At 46.2% G+C, this 20,379-nt stretch overlaps 1 protein-coding gene across 2 annotated transcripts in view; it reads right to left on the bottom strand.

The window, feature by feature from the left end:
- Positions 1-17,301, bottom strand: part of LOC121572236 (gamma-aminobutyric acid type B receptor subunit 1-like) — a 94,800-nt gene extending 77,499 nt beyond the window's left edge. Inside the window, exon 1 of one of the 2 annotated variants that reach the window (XM_041884188.2) lies at positions 16,538-17,301. Coding sequence is in view for 1 of the 2 variants with exons in the window: in XM_041884187.2 (XP_041740121.1) it covers positions 17,015-17,039 (25 nt within the window). In the remaining variant the exon portion in view is untranslated. The remainder of the gene's footprint in view (positions 1-16,537) is intronic. The other variant, XM_041884187.2, reaches the window with a different exon arrangement.
- Positions 17,302-20,379: the final 3,078 nt, after the last annotated feature.

Here is a 20,379-nt window from a genome sequence, read left to right as displayed (position 1 = left end):
CATCAAGGAAAACACTATGTCTGGCACAAATCCAACACCTCTCATCACCCCGAGAACACCATCCCCACAGTGAAGCATGGTGGTGGAAGCATCATGCTGTGGGGATGTTTTTCATCGGCAGGGACTGGGAAACTGGTCAGAATTGAAGGATGGCGCTAAATACAGGGAAATTGTTGAAATTGTTTCAGTCTTCCAGAGATTTGAGACTGGGACGGAGGTTCACCTTCCAGCAGGACAATGACCCTAAGCATACTGCTAAAACAACAGTTGAGTGGTTTAAGGGGAAACATTTAAATGTCTTGGAATGGCCTAGTCAAAGCCCAGACCTCAATCCAATTGAGAATCTGTGGTATGACTTAAAGATTGCTGTACACCAGCGGAACCCATCCAACTTGAAGGAGCTGGAGCAGTTTTGCCTTGAAGAATGGGCAAAAATCCCAGTGGCTATATGTGCCAAGCTTATAGAGTCCTACCCCAAGAGACTTGCAGCTGTAATTGCGCAAAAGGTGGCTCTACAAAGTATTTATTTTTATTTTTTTTTGGGGGGGGGGGGGTGAATAGTTATGCAAGCTCAAGTTTTCTGTTTTATTTTTTGTTTGTTTCACAATAAAAAATATTTTGCATCTTCAAAGTGGTAGGCATGTTGTGTAAATGAAATGATACAACCCCCAAAAAAAAAAAAATCAATTTTAATTCCAGGTTGTAAGGCAACAAAATAGGAAAAATGCCAAGGGGGTGAATACTTTCGCAAGCCACTGTAGGAGGACCCTTGTGATTTGATGCTAACTTAACACAATGAATCTGCAAAAAAAAATCTGCAAGACACAATATCCATGGTGCTTAACACAGCATTACAGACAGACATCCAATGAATCTGCAAAAAAATCTGCAGACATAATGCTGAGAAAAGCACTTTTTATATCGAGACAATGCTATGGGTATCTGCCAAAACCGGAGAACCGGATACAATCCAGAGAGGGCTCGGTCAGAATACAAGTAGAACACAGTGGAATATGTATGCACCAATACGTCCTACACAGAGATACATGAGAAGATGTGGATGGGGCTTACACATCTATAAACAGGGCCTGAGGATGCAAGCCTGATCTAATCTCAAGTACAGACAGAGAAGAAAACAGGTAGTGGATAGCCCTCTCCAAACATACACTGTCTGCAACACATCTATTCACACCCTCTGCTACTTATCCAGACACATACTGTCACAAATCAGCACACCAAATAGTGTATCATAACCCCCTCTATCACAAACTCTCTCTCTCTCTCTCTCTCTCTCTCTCTCTCTCTCTCTCTATTGGCATAGGAAACATATGTTTACATTGCGAAAGCAAGTGAAATAGATCACGAACAAAAGTGAAATAAACAATCTCTTGCTCTCTCTCTCTCTCTCTCTTTCAAGTGTACTGTAAATATAACAGGTCAAAGAATTACAGATTTTTGCAACCGTTCATTTTCTATTTTTTATTTTATTTTGTGAGTTGATTTCACCAAAATATTGTATTGTTCAGCATTTCGTGTAGTCTACAGATATTGGGAGAGTTAGTTGTGTAAGTGCGCCCTCTAGTGTTGGTTTGGTTATATGCGGAGGGATGTCATGCTTTTCTCAGTCTGCATTGAACTCGGCTGGGAAAGGTATGTGTTCACTTCGGCGTGATATAAACTTGATATACCTGTTAAAACTAAAACGTTTCAGTGCACATAGTAACTTGTATGTATATTATATGATGAGTGTACGTACCTTTAATCAAGCTGTGTCGTGAATTTAGACATTTTTGAGAGTTGAGAAATTGCTAACTTAGCTAACCTCGTGTTCTGTTCAATCAATCAATCAATTTTATTTTATATAGCCCTTCTTACATCAGCTAATATCTCGAAGTGCTGTACAGAAACCCAGCCTAAAACCCCAAACAGCTAGTAATGCAGGTGTAGAAGCACGGTGGCTAGGAAAAACTCCCTAGAAAGGCGAAAGCCTAGGAAGAAACCTAGAGAGGAACCAGGCTATGAGGGGTGGCCAGTCCTCTTCTGGCTGTGCCGGGTGGAGATTATAACAGAACCATGCCAAGATGTTCAAAAATGTTCATAAGTGACAAGCATGGTCAAATAATAATCAGGAATAAATCTCAGTTGGCTTTTCATAGCCGATCATTAAGAGTTGAAAACAGCAGGTCTGGGACAGGTAGGGGTTCCATAACCGCAGGCAGAACAGTTGAAACTGGAATAGCAGCAAGGCCAGGCGGACTGGGGACAGCAAGGAGTCACCACGGACGGTAGTCCCGACGTATGGTCCTAGGGCTCAGGTCTCAGTTGGCTTTTCATAGCCGATCATTAAAGAGTTGAAAACAGCAGGTCTGGGACAGGTAGGGGTTTCGTAGCCGCAGGCAGAACAGTTGAAACTGGAATAGCAGCAAGGCCAGGCGGACTGGGGACAGCAAGGTGTCATCATGCCCGGTAGTCCTGACGTATGGTCCTAGGGCTCAGGTTCTCAGAGAGAAAGAGAGAACGAGAGAATTAGAGAGAGCATACTTAAATTCACACAGGACACTGGATAAGACAGGAGAAGTACTCCAGGTATAACCAACTAACCCCAGCCCCCCGACACATAAACTACTGCAGCATAAATACTGGAGGCTGAGACAGGAGCGGTCCGGGAGACACTGTGGCCCCATCCGAAGAAACCCCGGACAGGGCCAAACAGGAAGGATATAACCCCACCCACTCCGCCAAAGCACAGCCCCCGCACCACTAGAGGGATATCCCCAACCACCAACTTACAATCCTGAGACAAGGCCGAGTATAGCCCACAGAGGTCTCCACCACAGCACAAACCAAGGGGGGCGCCAACCCAGACAGGAAGATCACGTCAGTAACTCAACCCACTCAAGTGACGCACCCCTCCCAGGGACGGCATGAAAGAGCACCAGCAAGCCAGTGACTCAGCCCCTGCAACAGGGTTAGAGGCAGAGAACCCCAGTGGAGAGGGGAACCGGCCCGGCAGAGACAGCAAGGGCTGTTCGTTGCTCCAGCCTTTCCGTTCACCTTCACACTCCTGGGCCAGACTACACTCAATCATATGACCTACTGAAGAGATAAGTCTTCAGTAAAGACTTAAAGGTTGAGACCGAGTCTGCGTCTCTCACATGGGTAGGCAGACTGTTCCATAAAAATGGAGATCTATAGGAGAAAGCCCTGCCTCCCGCTGTTTGCTTAGAAATTCTAGGGACAATTAGGAGGCCTGCGTCTTGTGACCGTAGCGTACGTATTGGTATGTACGGCAGGACCAACTCGGAAAGATAGGTAGGAGCAAGCCCATGTAACGCTTTATAGGTTAACAGTAAAACCTTGAAATCAGCCCTTGCCTTAACAGGAAGCCAGTGTAGGGAAGCTAGCACTGGAGTAATATGATCAAATTTCTTGGTTCTAGTCAGGATTCTAGCAGCCGTATTTAGCACTAACTGAAGTTTATTTAGTGCTTTATCCGGGTAGCCGGAAAATAGAGCATTGCAGTAGTCTAACCTAGAAGTAACAAATGCATGGATTAATTTTTCTGCATCATTTTTGGACAGAAAATTTCTGATTTTTGCAATGTTACGTAGATGGAAAAAAGCTGTCCTTGAAACAGTCTTGATATGTTCGTCAAAAGAGAGATCAGGGTCAAGAGTAACACCGAGGTCCTTCACAGTTTTATTTGAGACGACTTTACAACCATCTAGATGAATTGTCAGATTTAACAGAAGATCTCTTTGTTTCTTGGGACCTAGAACAAGCATCTCTGTTTTGTCCGAGTTTAAAAGTAAAAAGTTTTCAGCCATCCACTTCCTTATGTCTGAAACACAGGCTTCTAGCGAGGGCAATTTTGGGGCTTCACCATGTTTCATTGAAATGTACAGCTGTGTGTCATCCGCATAGCAGTGAAAGTTAACATTATGTTTTCGAATAACATCCCCAAGAGGTAAAATATATAGTGAAAACAATAGTGGTCCTAAAACGGAACCTTGAGGAACACCGAAATGTACAGTTGATTTGTCGGAGGACAGACCATTCACAGAGACAAACTGATATCTTTCCGACAGGTAGGATCTAAACCAGGCCAGAACTTGTCCGTGTAGACCAATTTGGGTTTCCAGTCTCTCCAAAAGAATGTGGTGATCGATGGTGTCAAAGGCAGCACTAAGGTCTAGTAGCACGAGGACAGATGCAGAGCCTCGGTCTGACGCCATTAAAAGGTCATTTACCACCTTCACAAGTGCAGTCTCAGTGCTATGATGGGGTCTAAAACCAGACTGAAGCATTTCGTATACATTGTTTGTCTTCAGAAAGGCAGTGAGTTGCTGCGCAACAGCTTTTTCTAAAATTTTTGAGAGGAATGGAAGATTCGATATAGGCCGATAGTTTTTTATATTTTCCGGGTCAAGGTTTGGCTTTTTCAAGAGAGGCTTTATCACTGCCACTTTTAGTGAGTTTGGTACACATCCGGTGGATAGAGAGCTGTTTATTATGTTCAACATAGGAGGGCCAAGCACAGGAAGCAGCTCCTTCAGCAGTTTAGTAGGAATAGGATCCAGTATGCAGCTTGAAGGTTTAGAGGCCATGATTATTTTCATCATTGTGTCAAGAGATATAGTACTAAAACACTTAAGTGTCTCTCCCGATCCCAGGCCCTCGCAGAGTCTGTGCAGATCCAGGACAGCTAAGCCCTGGAGGAATACGCAGATTCAAAGAGGAGTCCGTAATTTGCTTTCTAATGGTCATGATCTTTTCCTCAAAGAAGTTCATGAATTTATCACTGCTGAAGTGAAAGCCATCCTCTCTTGGGGAATGCTGCTTTTTAGTTAGCTTTGCAACAGTATCAAAAAGAAATTTTGGATTGTTCTTATTTTCCTCAATTAAGTTGGAAAAGTAGGATGATCGAGCAGCAGTGAGGGCTCTTCGGTACTGCACGGTACTGTCTTTCCAAGCTAGTCGGAAGACTTCCAGTTTGGTGTGGCGCCATTTCCGTTCCAATTTCCTGGAAGCTTGCTTCAAAGCTCGGGTATTTTCTGTATACCAGGGAGCTAGTTTCTTATGACAAATGTTTTTCGTTTTTAGGGGTGCAACTGCATCTAGGGTATTGCGCAAGGTTAAATTGAGTTCCTCAGTTAAGTGGTTAACTGATTTTTGTCCTCTGACATCCTTGGGTAGGCAGAAGGAGTCTGGAAGGGCATCAATGAATTTTTGTGTTGTTTGAGAATTTATAGCACGACTTTTGATGCTCCTTGGTTGGGGTCTGAGCAGATTATTTGTTGCGATTGCAAATGTAATAAAATGGTGGTCCGATAGTCCAGGATTTTGTGGAAAAACATTAAGATCTACAACATTTATTCCATGGGACAAAACTAGGTCCAGAGTATGACTGTGGCAGTGAGTAGGTCCAGAGACATGTTGGACAAAACCCACTGAGTCGATAATGGCTCCGAAAGACTTTTGGAGTGGGTCTGTGGACTTCTCCATGTGAATATTAAAATCACCAAAAATTAGAATATGATCTGCTATGACTACAAGGTCTGATAGGAATTCAGGAAACTCAGAGAGGAACGCTGTATATGGCCCAGGAGGCCTGTAAACAGTAGCTATAAAAAGTGATTGAGTAGGCTGCATAGATTTCATGACTAGAAGCTCAAAAGATGAAAACGCCATTTTTTTTTTGTAAATTGAAATTTGCTATCGTAAATGTTAGCAACACCTCCGCCTTTGCGGGATGCACGGGGAATATGGTCACTAGTGTAACCAGGAGGTGAGGCCTCATTTAACACAGCAAATTCATCAGGCTTAAGCCATGTTTCAGTCAGGCCAATCACATCGAGATTATGATCAGTGATTAGTTCATTGACTATGACTGCCTTTGAAGTGAGGGATCTAACATTAAGTAACCCTATTTTGAGATGTGAGGTATCACGATCTCTTTCAATAATGGCAGGAATGGAGGAGGTCTTTATCCTAATAAGATTGCTAGGGTGAACACCGCCATGTTTAGTTTTGCCCAACCTAGGTCGAGGCACAGACACAGTCTCAATGGGTATGGCTGAGCTGACTACACTGACTGTGCTATTGGCAGACTCCACTAAGCTGGCAGGTTGGCTAACAGCCTGCTGCCTGGCCTGCACCCTATTTCACTGTGGGGCTAGAGGAGTTAGAGCCCTATCTATGTTGGTAGATAAGAGGAGAGCACCCCTCCAGCTAGGATGGAGTCCGTCACTCCTCAGCAGGTCAGGCTTGGTCCTGTTTGTGGGTGAGTCCCAGAAAGAGGGCCAATTATCCACAAATGTTATCTTTTGGGAGGGGCAGAAAACAGTTTTCAACCAGCGATTAAGTGCTGAGACTCTGCTGTAGAGCTCGTCACTTCCCCTAACTGGGAGGGGGCCAGAGACAATTACTCGATGCCGACACATCTTTCTAGCTGATTTACAAGCTGAAGCTATGTTGCACTTGGTGACCTCTGACTGTTTCATCCTAACATCGTTGGTGCCGACGTGGATAACAATATCTCTATACTCTCTACACTCGCCAGTTTTAGCTTTAGCCAGCACCATCTTTAGATTAGCCTTAACGTCGGTAGCCCTGCCCCCTGGTAAACAGTGTATGATCGCTGGGTGATTCGTTTTAAGTCTAATACTGCGGGTAATGGAGTCGCCAATGACTAGGGTTTTCAATTTGTCAGAGCTAATGGTGGGAGCCTTCGGCGTCTCAGACCCCGTAACGGGAGGAGTAGAGACTAGAGAAGACTCAGACTCAGACTCCGACTCGCTACATAATGGGGAAAACCGGTTGAAGGTTTCTGTCGGCTGAATGAGCGACACCGGTTGAGCATTCCAACAGTATTTCCCTCCAGAAGCCATGAGAAAGTTGTCCGGCTGCGGGGACTGTGCGGGGGGATTTATACTAACGTTACTGTCTGTACTTACTGGTGGCACAGACGCTGTTTCTTCCTTTCCTACACTGAGATTACCCTTGCCTAACGATTGCGTCTGAAGCTGGGCTTGTAGCACAGCTATTTTCGCCGTAAGGCGATCGTTCTCCTGTATATTATGAGTACAGCGACTGCAATTAGAAGACATCATGTTAATGTTACTACTTAGCTTCGGCTGTTGAAGATGTTGATGAACCATGTCCAGATAAAGCGTCCGGAGTGAAAAAGTTGAATAAGGGAAAAAAGTTGCGATGGAAAAAAGGAAAATAACGTAAAGTTGGCAGCTAAAACGCACAGGAAAATGACTCTTCTGTCTCGGGATAAAACGTCCGGGGTGAAAAAGTTTAACGAAAAAAGATGAGTGAGGACAAAACTAAAAAGTTGGTAAATTTGTTGAACACAAAGATTGATTAAACGTTTATTAAAAGTAAAACGTGAATAGTTTGGCAGGTAGCCAAGTAGCAACAAACAGCACAGCAGTACGGAGACAATGCGGAAGCGAGACGGAAGTCACGTCAAATCTCGTCTGGACGAGATTATCCAGAGCAAGACGTTATCCAGACAGACACTGTTTAGCTGTAAGTTAGCAATCATCATTCTATCCTCTTGTGACGAAGCTCACGTTGTTCTTTTTATGTTAGGCGGATTCTGGTCGAGGGTAGAGTTTTGAACATTTTCTCTCTTTGATGTTGAACAGGTATGTATTCCCTATATCAGGTTAAAAATGTGTTCATTTAAAATGTTTTCATGTATTGATTAGTGTTTAATGGCACTGAAAAGCTCAAATGTGAAGGATTACATGTTGCTTCGTGCATATTACTGTATGTATTACCTATTTGAAAGATGGTTTATGTCATGTTGCACAGTATTAATGTAAAGGCTAAAAGCTCAGAGTTTTTGGCAGAGATAACATGAATATGACACATACATAAGATATACACCAGATGCAATGTTTATTTTCCAATGATGTTGTATTTTATTCCTTGTATTTTTGAATGTGATTATATTGAGTCTGCATTGTACTCGGCTGGGAAAGGCGGATTCTGGTCGAGGGTAGAGTTTTGAACATTTTCTCTCTTTGATGTTGAACAGATTGAGAGAGTTGTACACAATAAAGTGCCTTCAAGTACGCCAGTGTGTTGTCTTCAGTGCACCGGAACACAACGCAGTAGTCGGCAACGAGCAGAGCGCGCCGGCTACATTGGTGCCGTGACCCGGATTATCTTCGCTTCAGATCATCGCCAGGGTGATCGCCGGTGGTTGCTGTGACGAGTAGGAACCTCTTCGGAATGTTACAAGTATAAGGGCAAACATTAATGTGTAAATTGTAGCTCTTAATTGCTTACCTCAGCTACTTCTATCATTGTACAATTTTTTTTCATATTCACATGTTCTGGTGATTCACATATCATTACCATAGTCTATTACAACTTTCTATTAAAAAAAAAAAAAAAAATGGCTGATGGCAAGGATGCGCAGACACCATTTAGTGTTGGAGATGCTGCAGGGGTAAGCCTGGGAAGGGGCAGGTTTATGAGTATGGTGGAGAGCACGCCGGTTAGGGGTGCTGGTATACTAGGCAGACCTGTACTCTCGTCCACACGCTTACGCACTGATGAATATTCCCCCTCACCACACATGCGTAGCTTAGGAGATGCTCCAGACATTGCAAGCAGCGTTAGTTCAGTGGGCTGTCCTGCATTTTCATACACTCACACCCAAACAGATGAACGTTCTCCACGTCAGCCAGTGTCTAGTTCACATGTGAGTTCTGCAGACCTAGGGAGTCTCATCACACAGTTAGCTCATGAAATAGGAGAGAACATTGCTAGCCAATTACAGAGATCTGTTGGTAGTGCAGATAACCAAACCACTCCTACGCCTAGCCTGAACTTAGGATATGGACAGTCTGATTTGAACATGACAGGAGTAAAGTTAGTCATGAAGACAGATGTCAAAGAGCCGCCGTACTTCAGGGGGTGATGGAACAGACAAACACACAGTGCATGAGTGGGAAGAGATTATGAGCGTTTACCTGAATAAGAGGGGTGTACACCCGCAAGAGCACTCCCAGGAGATAATGTCAAGACTAATGGGAAAGGCTAGAGACATTGTTAAAGTTACCCTGCGCAGTATGCCATCGCTGCAGCCAGCTGAGAACTCCAAGCTCGTCTTTGATACTCTGAAACAACATTTCAGTGAGTTAACCTACTCCTCTATGCCTTTAGCAGATTTCTATAACACACTTCCTCTGGCTGGAGAAAGTCCCATGGACTATTGGATACGCTTGAACAAGGCTGTGGATGTCGCAGATGAGTGTCTGAGAAGGCAGGGGCGAAACATTGAGGACCCCTCTCACGAAGTCACAATGATGCTGGTGAAACACTGTCCCGACCCCGCTCTTGCAAGTGTCCTAAAGTGCAAAACAGCTGAAAAGTGGACAGCAAATGAGATTCATGAACACCTCGTTGAACATCAGAGAGAGGCTAGAACAATGTGTCAAGCCAAATCTTATCGGCCAAAGAACATTGGTGCACATGCTCAGGCATTAACCACAGAGACAGTCGCTGCTGAAAACCCAACAGACCTTACTGGTTACCCAAAGGCAATGGGGCTTCCATCCTCTCCTCAGACAGAGAGCATCTGCATGCAGTCTCTCATTGGCTTGCTGGACCGTGTGCTAGAGCAGACGGCACACACAACAGCAGTCGTGCCACCAAGCAGGGGGCCAGCAGCCATTGTTCAGAGTAGATGTAAAGTCTGTCAGTCTGCCGAACATTCAACTACTGCACACTGTAGACAGGCAAACCTCTGTATGGGCTGTTACAAGCCCGGCCACTGGAAGAGAGAATGCCAACAACGCCGGCCAAGAATTAACGCTCAGCCACAGTTAACGCACACATCACCTAACTCTGAGCAAGGTGGAGCCAGTTTAAACTAGATAGCTCACATACGGAAAGGGGATGTGTGAGCGTTGAAGATTCAACCCTTGAAGAAAGTGAAGAATTGAAGGAGATGTATGTCAATGTCTGTAAAGCAATGTCTGATAATTGCACGGTAATTGTTCAGAATATTCACAGAGTTGAGACGTTCAGTGAGTTATTTCACGCACCGGTGACAGTTAATGGCTGTGCTCAGTTGCAAGGGCTCCTCGATACAGGCTCAATGGCCTGCACGATAAGTGAAGAGGCAGAGCAGAGACTACTATCGGATAGCGTCTTGACCCCACATCAAGAACTCTCACAGCATATCATCCTTGTTGGCTGTGGAGGAGTACAAGTGCGCCCCAAGTGCATGTATGACATGGAACTAAGTCTGTATGGGGTGAAGTGCATGGTCCCAGTTCTGGTGATCACTGGTCAGAAAGACGACATAATAGTAGGCACCAACATGTTGAAACGTGTACTGCATCAGCTGAAAAACGAGAACAGTTATTGGACACTTATCTCGAGCAACACAAAAGGGTCTCCAGATGGCGAACAGTTTCTAGAAATGATGACCAGTCTCACAAGATGGAGGGGTGAAGATGTTCCAGGAAAAGTAGGGACAGTGAAGCTAACTCAGGCGGTGACTCTCCTTCCCAAACAAGAGTACCTGCTGTGGGGAAGACTGCCAAGTAATATACCCAAGTCACCTGGGAGTACAGTTATGGTGGAGCCTACAACCTCCAGGTGTGTGCCTCGGGGCATTATGGTGGGGAGAGTGGTAACACCGCTATGGGGGAGATGGCTGGACCCCCATGAAAGTCACTAATATCTCAGACAAACCACTCACACTGAAAAGGAACAGCAAGCTTGCGGACGTCTCTACTTGTGTTGCAGCTGAAGATCTCACACTGTTCCAGGGTTCCTGTCAGAGTGATGCTGGCTCTGTTGGAGTGACTCATGTGAAACAGGACGACAACGGTGACCTGAAAGACAGACTGCAGAAGTCTGGTCTAGGAAATGTCGATATTGATCATTGTGAAGCGAGCCCCTCCACCAAGCTCCAACTTGTGACATTGCTGGAGAAATATCAGGATATATTTTCAAAGCATAATCTTGACTGTGGAGAAGCCAAGGGCTTTGCCCATAGGATCCGCCTCACTGACGACCGTCCCTTCCGTCTTCCATATCGCAGAGTGCCGCCAGCCCATTATCAAAAGCTGCGCCAAGTTCTCACCGAGATGGAGGAACAGGAAATCATACGGAAATCAATGAGTGAATATGCTTCTCCACTCGTGATGGTTTGGAAGAAAAATGGCGACCTCCGGATATGCACAGACTTTCGATGGCTGAATGCAAGAACTATCAAGGATGCTCATCCTTTGCCCCATCAATCGGACTGCTTGGCTGCCCTTGGCGGTAATGCTGTCTTCAGCACCATGAACCTCACGTCTGGATTTTATAACTTGCCCATGCATGAGGAGGACAAAAAGTATACCGCCTTCACAACACCATTAGGCCTGCACGAGTATAACAGAATGCCACAGGGGCTTTGCAACAGTCCAGCGTCCTTCATGAGGATGATGATGAGTATCTTTGGCGATCTTAACTTCAGCAGTCTCTTGTGCTACCTAGATGATCTCTTGATATTTGCCCCCAATGAACAGCAGGCCCTCAGCAGATTAGAGGTTGTTTTCCAGAGGCTACGGGAGCACAATCTGAAGTTGAGTCCAAAAAAATGCCATCTGTTGCGGAGATCTGTGAAGTTTCTCGGACACATCGTTGACAGTGACGGTGTTGCTGTTGACCCAGAGAAGGTCGAGGTCATCACCAAAATGTCAAAGAGGGACTTGATGGAAGATGATGGCTGCACTCCTTCAGTTCGCAGAGTGAAGTCGTTCCTGGGGATGGTATTTTATTACCAACACTACATACCAAATTGCTCCTCCATCGCAAAACCCCTGTTTGCTCTCACAGCTGGCCAGAAACGGAGAGGAAAGGCCGGGAAGTACAGTCAGAATGCGGGAGTCTACAGAAAGCTCAAACCTGCGGATTGGACCCTTGACTGCGATTCCGCTTTCGCCGGCCTTAAGGAGAAGCTCCTGAATTGTGTGGTCCTTAGCCATCCAGACTTTACTAAGCCCTTGGTTTTGTCCATTGATGCGTCTCTTGATGGCCTTGGGGCAGTTCTGTCCCAGATACCAGAAGGAGAAACGAAGGCACGCCCGATCGCCTTTGCCAGCAAGACCCTCACTGGCTCACAAAAGAGGTATCCTGCTCACCGACTGGAGTTCTTGGCGCTCAAATGGAGTGTTTGTGAAAAATTCAGCCACTGGTTGAAAGGCCACACTTTTACAGTGTGGACCGACAATAATCCTTTGACCTATATAATGACCAAACCAAAACTTGACGCTTGCGAACAGAGGTGGGTGGCAAAGCTTTCCCCCCTACACCTTCAGTATCAAACACATTCCTGGGGTGAAGAACATTGTGGCAGATGCCCTGAGTAGAGATCCGTTTGCTAAATCAGTGAGCCAAAGGTTGATCAGTGAGCCCTATGGAAGTCTTTTGGCCGAGGCGGAGGGAACCAAAGAGGAGAAAGTCCAAGATCTCTTCCGGAGTAAGACCCAGTGTCTCCAGGCACTTGATGCAGGGTGCTGTGTAACTATGGACCCCACTCAAGACAGGCTGGCCGGCAGTCAAGAACCCTCTCATGTGAAATCTGCTTGTGAAGCTCATGTAGAGTGGGAAAGGGGAGCAGAGATAAGAGCAACACAGTTTCTCAATGCTCTTCCCCAGGCGGTGCCCTCAGAACAAGACACACTTCCAGCCCTCTCCATCGGCGAGCTGAGGCACAGCCAGGAAATAGATCCAGTTATCAGGGAAGTCCTGCCACTCATTCAGAGGGGTGAGCCACCACCTAGGCGAGGGAGGAGGAGGTTAGCTCTTATGACCCAGACACTGTGCAAGCAGTGGCATCATCTAAAAGTCCAGGACGGAGTCCTATATAGGGTAACCAAAGACCCATTAAGCAGAGAGAAGAGGTATCAGTTTGTGCTGCCTGCTAGCTTGAAGGCCAAAGCTCTCGCTGGTGTGCATGATTTCGCTGGGCATCAAGGGCAGGCTAGAACAGCACACCTCGCCCGACAGCGTTTCTTCTGGCCGCAAATGGGAAGAGACATCAAGGAATATGTGAAATGCTGCCAACGCTGTATCCTTGCAAAGACCCCTGAACCAGCTGCCCGAGCTCCCTTGGAGAGCATTCGCACTTCGGCACCCATGGAGCTGGTGTGCATTGATTTTTGGAGTGCTGAGGACTGTAAGCAAAGATCTGTCGATGTGTTAGTCATAACAGACCACTTTACAAAATTGGCTCATGCCTTTCCCTGCGTAAACCAAACTGCAAAGCAAATAGCAAAGAAGTTATGGGATAACGTATTCTGCATCTACGGTTTCCCAGAGCGAATACATTCTGATCAAGGGGCCAATTTTGAAAGCAAACTCATAGCTGAACTCCTCAGCCTCACAGGGATTAAGAAAACACACACAACAGCATACCATCCCATGGGAAATGGGCAAACCGAAAGGTTCAATAGGACACTTGGCAGTATGTTGCGTGCCCTACCCCTGACAGCTAAGCAACACTGGGCCCAACAGATACAGACTTTGACTTTTGCGTATAATGCCACCACTCATGAAACAACTGGATATCCTCCATTCTATTTGATGTATGGTCGAGTGCCCAGACTCCCAGTAGACATGGTCTTCAAACAAGTCTTGAGGGATCCAGTCGTGGTGAATTATAAGACCTATGCAGAGAAACTGATGGCGAACCTCCATGTGGCTGCCGACATAGCTCAGCAGCATGCGAGGAAAGGACAGCAACATCAAGCTGATGGCTACAACAAGAGAGTTCGTGGGAACCCACTTGAACGTTGGCGACCGAGTTTTGTTAGCTAATAAAGCAGAGAGAGGGAAGAGGAAGTTAGCGGATAAGTGGGAAGCCACTATGTATACCATCATAGACCGGAACCCTCAGACTCACGTTTACAAAGTCAGAGACGAAAGTGGGAAAACAAAAGTTGTTCATCGGAATTTGATGTTGGACGTGAGCTTCTTGCCCATGCCAGAACTAAGCGATGAAGAGACGAATGGAGCTGCCTCGGATGTGGCCAGTGAGTTTCAGCCTCCCTTCTGTTGATGCTTTGAGTGGCCTAGCAGTAGACGCTTCTGAGGACCGTACATGTTCGTGGTTAAACGCATCCTCTGACTCTGAGTCTATTGGAGAAGCTGATGAGTCTGAGATGGAGAATGAGATGCCCCACTCTCTGTCCAGGAAGTCTGTTCAACTGACACCCACGAGAGCCCAGTCTAAAGAGATCAGAGGCCAAGGGGAAAATGAATACTCACCTGTGAGAGACTTGTCGGATTCCAGTGACCCCCTGATTTGCACATGACTGACACTGACTCTGTTGCCCCAATTGATGTTCCTGACTTAGATGAGACAGGGTCTTCGGACGTCAATTCACCTGTTACACTGATTGATAGTCAGATACCCTCCCAAGTACAAGGGTTTGAAAGTCAGGTTGTCAGAACACGTACTGGCAGGGTTGTTAAGGCAGTCGATCGCTTGATAGAGAACATGGTGCAAAACCACTCACCAAGGGTTTTGTTACAGGAGTCAGAAGGTCACTGTCTTTCCGTTCTTTATTTTAGATACATTTTTGAGATTAAGATATTTTTCTTTATTACCAGTAGTATGACCTGAGTCATGAGATGTTCATAATGGAGGGAAAGTGTTCCAAGATTTCATATGATGTATAAGGCATCATATTCACTAGAAGGGGCAGTAGCCTGATCAACTGCTGTTTTCTTTTAACTTACTTTGTAAGTAGCTTTATACGCTGTATATGGGAAATGGAGTCCCAGGGCTATCTTGGACCAAGTGGACAAGAGTTTTATTCTATATGTTTTTGGTTATTTTCCACCCTCGAAGTGTGAAGGATTTTGGTGAAATTAAAGAGGGGTGAATGTAACAGGTCAAAGAATTACAGATTTTTGCAACCGTTCATTTTCTATTTTTTTATTTTATTTTGTGAGTTGATTTCACCAAAATATTGTATTGTTCAGCATTTCGTGTAGTCTACAGATATTGGGAGAGTTAGTTGTGTAAGTGCGCCCTCTAGTGTTGGTTTGGTTATATGCGGAGGGATGTCATGCTTTTCTCAGTCTGCATTGTACTCGGCTGGGAAAGGTATGTGTTCACTTCGGCGTGATATAAACTTGATATACCTGTTAAAACTAAAACGTTTCAGTGCACATAGTAACTTGTATGTATATTATATGATGAGTGTACGTACCTTTAATCAAGCTGTGTCGTGAATTTAGACATTTTTGAGAGTTGAGAAATTGCTAACTTAGCTAACCTCGTGTTCTGTTTAGCTGTAAGTTAGCAATCATCATTCTATCCTCTTGTGACGAAGCTCACGTTGTTCTTTTTATGTTAGGCGGATTCTGGTCGAGGGTAGAGTTTTGAACATTTTCTCTCTTTGATGTTGAACAGATTGAGAGAGTTGTACACAATAAAGTGCCTTCAAGTACGCCAGTGTGTTGTCTTCAGTGCACCGGAACACAACGCAGTAGTCGGCAACGAGCAGAGCGCGCCGGCTACATAAACACACAGAGAGACACACACTAGGCCTAAATACACACAAACAAACAATAGTAGGCCATTGTGATTGATTCAATAACAAGCTGTACCAATTTTTTTTACATTCAGAACAGATACTGGAAGTCATGATTCTCAAGCCTGTTGTTTTACACGCGTTTCAGCACAATGGACATTGACGCGTCATTTACGGGCGTTTCAGGACAATGGACTGCAACGCTGGCTGAACGGCTAGCGCAGGGCTATTCAACCGTCATGCAGGCTGCGGCCGCAACACAGACCTTCCAGCAGGGACTGATTGATTCAGACCTGGGACACCAGGTGAGAGAACTCTCAGGCCAATCAATGACGTTAACTACCTGGGTTGAAAACCAGCAGTACGTCGTCCCTCGAGGGCGGGAATTCAATAGTAACGAACGGATGAAATCATAATTAGACTACAATGCAGCCAGTGCTACCGGTGTATCATAAACGATTCAAACAGTTTAATGTGATAGCCACAATCAACCACCAGCATATGAAGCCCACAGGGGATACATACAAGTCATCGTGGGCCTATCACAGTGGAGAGAAAAACACAACTTTAAGAGGTCAGTGAATGTTTTGCTGCTGAAGATCAAAAACAATGAGAAAAGGTAATGCCAAGAACTGGTCTCAGTGGTCACAGCAATACATTAGCCCCTCTGAAAGTCAAACACCTAGGGAAACCAGAGCCACACGTATCCACGGCTATGGGGGGACACAACAGATAAACACAGCGAGCATTTCATTTTATGTTGAAGCGGTGGTGTCTGTTGTCACAGCAAATCAATAGCCCCCTTTGACAGTCCATAGGTGCCATAACAAGCTAATACAGCACACAGGCATTTCATCATGTTGAGGAAGGTTGAAACGATGACAATGAAAGGAAGATAGATAGGGGAACATAACATTTTGGACCATTGCAGCACTATGATGAGAGAGAACAGCGATGTCCAAACTTACCGCTGCACTCTTCACCTGCTGGCTCTGTATGACAGTTGGCGAGGAATATGATCTCAAAAAGAGGCTTGATTGGTGTATATCCAGCCTGCGTGCTGAGGCTTTTGCGTGTCAAAGTGTGTTTGCTTTTTTTGAAGGTGTGTGTTTGCGTGTGTGAGGATCAAAAGGGTAAGGATGTGTATGCGCGTGCACGCGCTAGCGAGCGGCCACCACAACCGATAAACGGTAGTTTAAATATTCAATCTGCCCTAAAATCTAAACGAGTAGGCTACTGGGGGGCTATTGATAAACAAAAAACTACCGTTTTGCCATAAAGTCCATATTGCTTGGTTTTAAATCATTGACAACACCTCGATTCGAATGCAAAAATGGATCACCAGTCCATCAAAGTTAAAAAACGCAAACATACAACCATTACCAACCTTATAAGATAAGATAAGATAACTGTAGCCTATAGCTTGCTATAGGAATCATACTCACAAATAGACGCCCGTTCAATTGCCATGTTTCCATCGAATACGACTCGTAGGGAGAAAATAAACAGCAAATGTAGACAGCAGTCTGTTCAAAAGTGTGCTTTGTGCAAACAAATGTTCCCCAAACCCTAAAACCAAGACTGCAACACGTCTATTCTGTGACCCAAATTAGAAAAACTCGTTGTATTTCTGACGGGTGTAAAACGTTGACTCGGAACGCGCGATAGCCTACACACAGAGACAGAGACACACACACACACACGAGCGACGTTACACTGTGCACCTCCCTGCTCTCTCCTTCCCTTCTCTTCCTTCTTTTTTTTTGCTCTCAACAATGTCCCTCACTCACTCCTGACGTCACTGGGCGAGACGCAACGTTAACTCTTCCTGCCTTATCTGCAGTGGAGTAGTGTACCCCAACAGCCCACTACACGAGGATGGGCCCCCTGTAGTCACTGGAAATGGTGCTGGTGGGAGAAATTTGAGCCCTCATTGGCTGACAGAAAGACAGATGGGGTTCACACATCCTAGATAAATAGTGCAGACCTCCCCACTATGCCGAGTTCATGGCTAACAGCAACTGGCCAATCAACTCCCTCTTCTGTCTCATCCTCCTCTCTCCCCTCTGTCTAGTGGCAGTTTGATGTATGTAGTCATTCTATGAGTATAATAAACTAATTCTGCAGCTGGCGGGTTGAGACTGGCTGCACTGGCTGCAGCTTCAATGTAGTGCCCCCAAAATGGCACCCTATTCCCTATGTAGCGCACTACTTGTGACCAGAGCGGCTTTGGTCAAAAGTAGTGCACTGGTCAAAAGTAGTGCACTAAATAGGGAAAAAGGGTGTCATTATTGGCGCAATCACTGTGATTGTATTACTGAGGAGGACAGGGATCAGCGGCTCTGGCCCCTCATTGTCATTGCAGGGATTATCAGGTTTATCATTCATTATTTCTTCAGTTTGGATACAAAAGCCAGTTAAGAGCTGTCTTGCTGGCTCTGTTATGGTAGGGGTGGCTGGGTATGCTGGGTAGGCAGGGGAGGCTGGGTATGCTGGGTAGGGAGGGGAGGCTGGGTAGGCAGGGGAGGCTGGGTAGGTAGGGGAGGCTGGGTAGGTAGGGGAGGCTGGGTAGGTAGGGTAGGTAGGGTAGGTAGGGGAGGCTGGGGAGGTAGGGGAGGCTGGGGAGGTAGGGTAGGTAGGGGAGGCTGGGGAGGTAGGGTAGGTAGGGGAGGCTGGGGAGGTAGAGTAGGCTGGGGAGGTAGGTAGGTAGAGTAGGCTGGGGAGGTAGGTAGGTAGGGTAGGCTGGGGAGGTAGGTAGGGTAGGTAGGTAGGGGAGGCTGGGGAGGTAGGTAGGGTAGGTAGGTAGGGGAGGCTGGGTAGGTAGGGGAGGCTGGGTAGGTAGGGGAGGCTGGGTAGGTAGGGTAGGTAGGGTAGGTAGGGGAGGCTGGGGAGGTAGGGTAGGTAGGGTAGGTAGGGGAGGCTGGGGAGGTAGGGGAGGCTGGGGAGGTAGGGGAGGCTGGGGAGGTAGGGGAGGCTGGGGAGGTAGGGGAGGCTGGGTAGGTAGGGGAGGCTGGGTAGGTAGGGGAGGCTGGGTAGGTAGGGGAGGCTGGGTAGGTAGGGTAGGTAGGGTAGGTAGGGGAGGCTGGGGAGGTAGGGGAGGCTGGGGAGGTAGGGGAGGCTGGGGAGGTAGGGTAGGTAGGGTAGGTAGGGTAGGTAGGGTAGGCTGGGGCGGTAGGTAGGGGAGGCAGGGGAGGTAGGGGAGGCTGGGGAGGTAGGGTAGGTAGGGTAGGTAGGGTAGGTAGGGTAGGTAGGGTAGGCTGGGGCGGTAGGTAGGGTAGGTAGGTAGGGGAGGCAGGGGAGATAAGGGAGGCAGGGGAGGCAGGCAGAGACAGAGAGAGAGAATGATGAGTCACACCACACAACACAGGTGAAAATGGATCTGCCATTTTCAAAGATCTAACACAACTGAGTCACAGAACATAGCAGTTTTTTCTGTGTTTGCTCTGCTGCATGAATGGCACATGACATATTGAAGATGTGCCATGGTTCACACAATGGTAGTGTTTATCTAAGAAGTGGAAAGGAACGTAATAGAATGTGGTGCTGAAAGGACATTTCTAGAATGTGGTGCTGAAAGGACATTTCTAGAATGTGGTGCTGAAAGGACAGTTCTAGAATGTGGCGCTGAAAGGGCAGTTCTATAATGTGGTGCTGAAAGGACAGTTCTAGAATGTGGTGCTGAAAGGACAGCTCCAGTCCAGAATATGGTGCTGAAAGGACATTTCTAAAATGTGGTGCTGAAAGGACAGTTCTAGAATGTGGCGCTGAAAGGGCAGTTCTAGAATGTGGTGCTGAAAGGACAGTTCTAGAATGTGGTGCTGAAAGGACAGTTCTAGAATGTGGTGCTGAAAGGGCAGTTCTAGAATGTGGTGCTGAAAGGGCAGTTCTAGAATGTGGTGCTGAAAGGACAGCTCCAGTCCAGAATGTGGTGCTGAAAGGACAGTTTTAGAATGTGGTGCTGAAAGGACAGTTCTAGAATGTGGTGCTGAAAGGACAGTTCTAGAATGTGGTGCTGAAAGGACAGCTCCAGTCCAGAATATGGTGCTGAAAGGACAGATCTAGAATGTGTTGCTGAAAGGACAGTTCTAGAATGTGGTGCTGAAAGGACAGCTCCAGTCCAGAATATGGTGCTGAAAGGACAGTTTTAGAATGTGGTGCTGAAAGGACAGCTCCAGTCCAGAATATGGTGCTGAAAGGACAGTTCTAGAATGTGTTGCTGAAGGGCCAATTCTAGAATGAAAGGACAGTTCCAGAATGTGTCTCGGACCACAACCCCTCTAACTATGCCACAGATCAGGGAGACTTTCCCAAAAGCATGGATATACTATTGATCATCATGGAGTCCATTGTAATGATACATCACCATTCTATCTCGCCACCCAACACATCCATCCTCCCATCTTATTGGTTACCTGTCTCTCCAAGCCCAGACATCTATTTTCATGTCTTTACTGTACCATGTAATCCCCCCCATCCCCCACCACTACTACTGGTATACTGGTAGACTGTGGTCAACCTCTTCATGATTCCCATCTTGTCATAATGGCTTTCTCCCAAATGGCACCCTATTCCCTGTATAGCACTACTTTGGACCAGGACCCTAGTATCCGATTTCAGCGTTTCATTTAGCCAGTCGCTAGAGGCTGTACATTCCCCCAGAGGACCAGCAGACCTGTATGAGATATTGTCCCCAGTCAGTCACCTCAGACCTCAGTACATCTAGCCTTAATCTGCAGAATGATCTCCTGGTTTATCATGCGTGGGCAGAGGAGAGGATACGTGGTAAATCTATCTATCTATCCATCTATCC

The sequence above is a fragment of the Coregonus clupeaformis genome, chromosome 8, assembly GCF_020615455.1.
Source record: "Coregonus clupeaformis isolate EN_2021a chromosome 8, ASM2061545v1, whole genome shotgun sequence".
In the NCBI taxonomy this organism is placed as follows: domain Eukaryota; kingdom Metazoa; phylum Chordata; class Actinopteri; order Salmoniformes; family Salmonidae; genus Coregonus; species Coregonus clupeaformis.
Note: the sequence above shows the minus strand (reverse complement) of the source record. Positions and strands in the feature narration are given on the sequence as shown.